Source organism: Oratosquilla oratoria, chromosome 39 (genome assembly GCF_046742065.1).
Source record: "Oratosquilla oratoria isolate Oo_2021 chromosome 39, ASM4674206v1, whole genome shotgun sequence".
NCBI lineage: Eukaryota > Metazoa > Arthropoda > Malacostraca > Stomatopoda > Squillidae > Oratosquilla > Oratosquilla oratoria.
Window position 1 is genome coordinate 46,838,617 of NC_134815.1, and position 6,000 is coordinate 46,844,616.

The following is a 6,000-nucleotide window of genomic DNA, read 5'->3' on the forward strand; positions in this document are numbered from 1 at the left end:
CATTGCATCCACACGCACGTTCTCGCCATGGATGCCCATATGTGGCAACACCGGGAAATATCCTAGCCACGCCTTATCGGCCAATTCTCCTTGCGCTGACTATAGTTAAATCTTAGAGCAAGTATCTTTCCTTCCTTCTGCCTTCTCCTTAGAACCTATCATACCAATCTTCCCCATTCATTAGTAATTGTACTTTAAATTATTGCATCAAACACTATATTACTTAAAACCAATGTAGCTAAAATGCAATCTTGCTTGGTTACCCACCTTAGGGCCATCCTTTTGTTCATCTACTACTTGGACAAAATTTACATAAACTTTGTCTTGTTCTAAAAAAAATACTCAAACATAAAAATATTATAAAGATATCTCTATAACTAAACCTCCAACTCCTTTCCTAACTTTGTTGGTTGAGGTGACCTCTTCAGTACGGACCAAAATTTCACGGGCAGCATTACCTGCCAGACGTACGATGTGTCGTAATAATAATCGCATCATAAAATATAGTCACCGCTTATATCGATCGTTCTCTCTTTCACCCGTGAATATTGATAACCATAGAAAATGTGATGAAGACAGTTTAGAGCGGTGGTTCCCAAACTGGGGGAAATTTCCACCTGGGGGGAAATTTGAAACTACCAGGGGGAAATAATTACACTACCTACTAACTAAAAAAAAATCTCTAATGGATTTTCTCATGTCTGAGAGAGAGAGAGAGAGAGAGAGAGAGAGAGAATGCCTGTTTATCAGTATATTTGAACATTTGAAAAATAAATTAGTAAATAGTCACAGTGTATTTCAACTACTCTTTCCCTGCTACACATGAAGGGGGAAATCTGGATAGTTGACCTGGGTGCAGGGGGAAATGACAGAAAAAGTTTGGGAACCACTCGTTTAGAGAGTATGTCATTACGCAGGGGCAACTACAATAAATATAATCAAGACGCCGATGTGGCAGCCTCGCGTATCCACTTGCTCCTACGTATGCGGCACCGTTTGGAAGGAGTTAACCCCCTACGTATGTTGTCAGTGTGACTTAGTGTAGAATAACAATCTGATGAGGACCACAATGGAAATAAGCGTACATGCTTTTTGTGTTATCCTCGGCAATTTGCATTTATTATTCCGAACTATGTGTTCTTGTCATTATTTGCACTTCATGTACATTGATTCATTGCCAAATAAAGTCTATCTATCTATCTTGGCTAGCAAGATGACGATATTAATAAAGAAAACGACTATGGCACGAGTATTTTAGAGAGAACAATAATTAAGGCATGACTTCACTAAAGCAGAACTCAGCTCCGTGTCATACCTCCGAGAAAACCCAAAGTGGCTGTTCGAGATCTTCTACGACTTCACCAGTTCCAACATCTGGTCCCCCAAGTCGTTTTATTGTAACCCCATGGACTACTGTGGGGGGGGGGGCGTAGTTGAAAAAGGCTGGGTGGCAGATTTTAGTGATGATATCTTTTATGATTTGTTTTTCTTTTTTGGTAACAAAATGATCTGTGACCACCTTTCCCCCCAAACACCCTCTAAGCCCCAATTTATTAACATCCATTATCATAACATCTTTACTAAGGCTTACAAAGAAAGATGAAAAAAATCATGAAAGATATCATCACTAAAAACTGCCACCCAGTCTCTAGCGAGAAGAAAATCCGCGTAGTTGTATTCTGCTCCAACCCAAAAACTATCTTTTTGGTTATGAAAAGCAACCTGAATAGCAATACTGGGACTTTTTCTAAAACCAACGTAGTATATGAGTTTAGATGTGATAACGAGGACTGTGAAACTCGTAACTTAACCTACGTTGGATACACTAGATGTTGTCTCAGTAGGAGAATTTCTATGCACTTACAAAGTGGGGCTATCAAACATCATTTGAGAATATATCATAACCAAACCGCCACCCGTGAGTACTTGGTTAAGAATACTAGAATAATCGCAAGTAATAAGGATGCACATAAACTTAAGCTTTTAGAAGCAATATTTATAAGAGAACATAACCCTATTATAAACATCTAATGTAACATGATTTCAAGCATTAGCTTGTATAACAATGTTCTCGCCCGCACGGCGAGCGAACCCCCGCCCCGCGCCCCCCAACCAAACACTTCTGTGTCCACCACACCCTCTGACAATGTGAAGTCGGGTCATAAGCACCCTCTCCTTCCTCCTCCCACCCACTCCCTCCATCTTCCCCTCCAACCGAGCTCTCAACCTCCACCTCAACCCCCCCAACCCCCATACCGACGCTGTTAAGACGGGTCACACCCCACTCCCCCTCCCCTCCACCACCCATGCAGGTTAGGCTCTGATATTATAAGTCAAAGGCCCACGCTGTCTTTTGTCATTTCTTTAAATTTCTAATTTTGTAAGTATTGTTCCCCAACAGTCTATGTAACTGTATTGGTTTACGATTTTATTTATTGATGTCTATTTTCTTGATTGATGATTTTTTATTATTATTATTTATACCCATGTTCTTTGTTTCTGAATGTCGGTAATTTATATGTTACATATTTTCCTTATGATGTCTCCTTACAGACGAAACGTTGATAATTAAATGAATTACTTTGGTAATCTGGTTTATTCACCACCCCCATATGGCCGAGTCCTTGTTAGAAAGCTTGAAATTCAACAACAAATGTCTACAAGAGAATCTCCCTATATATACATTTTCTCCGTTTTTCTGTTCCTGTAAATAATAATACTCCCATAACAGAATACACATTTCTTCAATATTTGCTCCCCCCCCCCCCCGAAAAAAAAAATCATTCCAGTTTTCTTTAATTCAGAGCCTTAGAAATACATGGGTGGTTACTGCATGGGGAATAGTTTTCATGTTACTGACAGAATAGGACTTATTAAACGTTTAGTTAGCCAATAATAAATCATATTAGAGTAGGTTAGGTTTGGTTAGGTTAGGTAAAGTTAGGTAATGTTAGGTTAGATTAGGTTAGGCCACATAAAAAAAAAAAAAAAAAAATTCATAGTGCTTGCTCCTGGAAGGAGGCGGGTCGGGCGGATTTTTTTATTTTTATTTTTTTATCACTTTTCAAAATATGCGGATGAAACACGCAAACTCACCAGCTACAACTTCGACAAATGATCGCCTGCATGACTGCTGTAGCGGCTCGTTGTCAAACTTTCCGTCAGAGAATTCTGCACAGAATGCAGAAGGAGACGTGTCGTTGGCAATACTCAGTCCAAACCAGGACTTCAAGGGGGAAGAATGGCCCTTTTGCGCTATGCTAATTTCGATAAAAGCCATAAAATATGCGGTAAGCCAAACACTCTGGCACTTTCACCGAGTCAGCCATTCATGCACTGCGCCAAATGTAAGGTGTACTTGGGCACATACGGAAGGCTCGAAACTCGGGAGGCATGAAATTTTAAATTGGATTTTTTTTTTTTTTTATCAAAAGAAAATGCTTAGGTCGTTTTCTCGGATCGAGCGGGGACGATAACCAACTTTTTTTTTAATGTGACCTTAGGTCAAGTTACCTATATGATGGGTCACACGTTCTGACACACATTCTGGTCCACACTCACTAGACACATCTTACATTGCAGACGTGAACACACTAGCTCTGGTGGGCCTTTCGTCCCATGCAACTGAAGGGATTAAGTATACCAAATGGACTCACCCAGGCGGTAAGTACATGATCACAGTTTATTCTCCTACTTTTCTGTATCCATTCCCTACCTCGCTCCTCCACCCCACCATCTCCACTCCTTGCCCCAATTTTGAGGCCAAAAGAACCCCACAATAACGACAACTATCAATTATTTTTTCTCTTGTACCTTCGTTATTTCCATCTATGTTCTGAGCACTGTTGGCGTAATTGGAAGCGTGCTGTTCTCGCATTCATTTACTTGTGGGTTCGAGTCCCCGCACATCTCTCCGATTCCCAGCAGTGACTGTTACCCGACCCAAGAATCCCAAAAGAGCAAACGCCAAAGGAGACGGTTTTGGCCGCAGCTACGCGTCTCCTGGCGTAGACTCCTCACCTTCACATTCTCCTTCACCCCCACTCCACCACCCTCCCTCTGCCCCCCCCCCCCTCTTGATTCAACCCCCTTGGAATCCAAGAAGCTCAATGTCCTTCTGTACATTTCTTTTCTGACTGTGCAGCTCCGTCCACGATATCTAATTAACTAAGGACCTGAGGATGTCAATTTTTTTTTTGTAGAGGATCATACCTTTGTGTCACGCAGTCATACGGCCTTAACAAGTCCCTTACGACCTCTTAAAATTATCCCCATTACAAATGCTCCACATAAGAACTCCCCACGTTGCAGCCTCCAAAGAGAGATAGTGTCCACTATAGTACTCAAGAATTAAGTCCAATGTAAAAAATCATGCATCATTCTCTGGTGCCGGCAGCTGGGCAGCATATGACCTCATCCGTCTTTCCACAGGAAGTGTAACATACCTGAGCTCCATGAGATCGACGGTCCTACAAGGAATCAACCTCACCACGACAACTTCCCTCATAACTGAGTACTTCGCGTTTGACCTGACGCCGCCCGTCATTTCGCTCGGTCCTTTTACCTACTACGAAGAACTACCCTACATCTGCTGCAGTCTGTCATAACTCAGCCATTGACCTACCAGTTGAATAGAATCGTCTGGCGGCAGCCATGGTAAATGCACAAATACGAGTACATACATATATACAGCAGAAAAGTCTACATTCCCTGGATCGGCCGACGACATGTCGCTTCCTCAAGACACTGACAGACTACATATTTCCTTCCTGCTGTTGCCAGCAATGGTGCCTCGTAATTAAAATTAGTAGGAGTGCTGTCTCAGAACAATTTTAAACATTTCCTTCCTGCTGTTGCCAACAATGGCAGCTCGTAACTAAAATTAGTAGGAGTGCTGTCTCAGAACAATTCTATCCATTGTTTTGATGTTGTGTACAACGAAACAAACATCGATTGAAAGTCTATATGCCTCACTAAGTTTCTCCTTAACGTTTCCTAAAAGTGACATTGAAACCACATTTCTAAAGTGCTTCTTTGACCTATCAACCTATCATGTTTTTTTTTTTTTCATGTTAGCTCACCTCACCAAGCACGGGTAGCAAAACAATGCATTTTTATTTCACAACCGCAAAGCCAATCTTTCCGTTGGCATCATTCAAAATTAAAGCTACAAATAAACTTCTTGATGTTGCTTATTCCTGACTGAGATATATGAATACCAGGTGATGAGCAGCTTCTTTTCTTAATAGTAATTTTCTCGTGAGCATGATAATCATCTAATTCTACACTTTATTACATTCAAGAATATAATACACAGTTTTTAAGCACAACGCACGCTGAGTATAAATAAGAATTACTTTACACTTGGACAACAGTCGTCATTGCGTGAGCGACAGTGCTCTCTCTGCCTAGCGTGCATTTTTTTTATCTCTGTCATGTGCGCATGCGCAAACAGCCAAACACAGCATCGTTGGAACGGTGAAGTGGTTCCATACAAGGATTTTTGTATATTTACGTATTTTTTATGAACCTGGAGATGGCTGCTGGCAATAAGTTTAAGGGTTATATAATGTACAAGTATAAAGAAATTATTTTAAAAAATTCATTAGATTGAATGCTATCGATATCGAATGAAAAGGGGAATGTTGTAGTTCTGCAATACCAATACACCAGATGCCATTGGTTGAGGAGGCCACCATGCAGAAATTGAAACGTGGTACGGCCAAGGACTCGAACCTGGGCTAGCATGTGACAAGTGTTAGTGACTTAGCCGAATAAGTCACTAACACTTGTCACGCGGCAGTCAAGGTTCGAGTCCTTGGCCATACCACGTTTCAGTTTCTGCACGTTGGCCTCCTCGAATCTTCCTCGATGTTGATGGCTTAGAATTAAAGTATATTGTGGTTGATAGATATGTACATCTGTTCACTGAGACCCATTCAGTGTTGTATATATATATATATATATATATATATATATATATATATATATATATATATA

At 40.8% G+C, this 6,000-nt stretch overlaps 1 protein-coding gene across 1 annotated transcript in view; it reads left to right on the top strand.

Annotated features, from left to right (window-relative positions):
- LOC143020134 (uncharacterized) overlaps positions 1 to 5,734 on the top strand; it is a 64,412-nt gene extending 58,678 nt beyond the window's left edge. Inside the window, exons 5-6 of the mRNA XM_076176292.1 lie at positions 3,583 to 3,663; positions 4,432 to 5,734. Of these exons, the coding sequence (XP_076032407.1) occupies positions 3,583 to 3,663; positions 4,432 to 4,607 (257 nt within the window). The 3' untranslated portion in view covers positions 4,608 to 5,734. The remainder of the gene's footprint in view (positions 1 to 3,582; positions 3,664 to 4,431) is intronic.
- Positions 5,735 to 6,000: the final 266 nt, after the last annotated feature.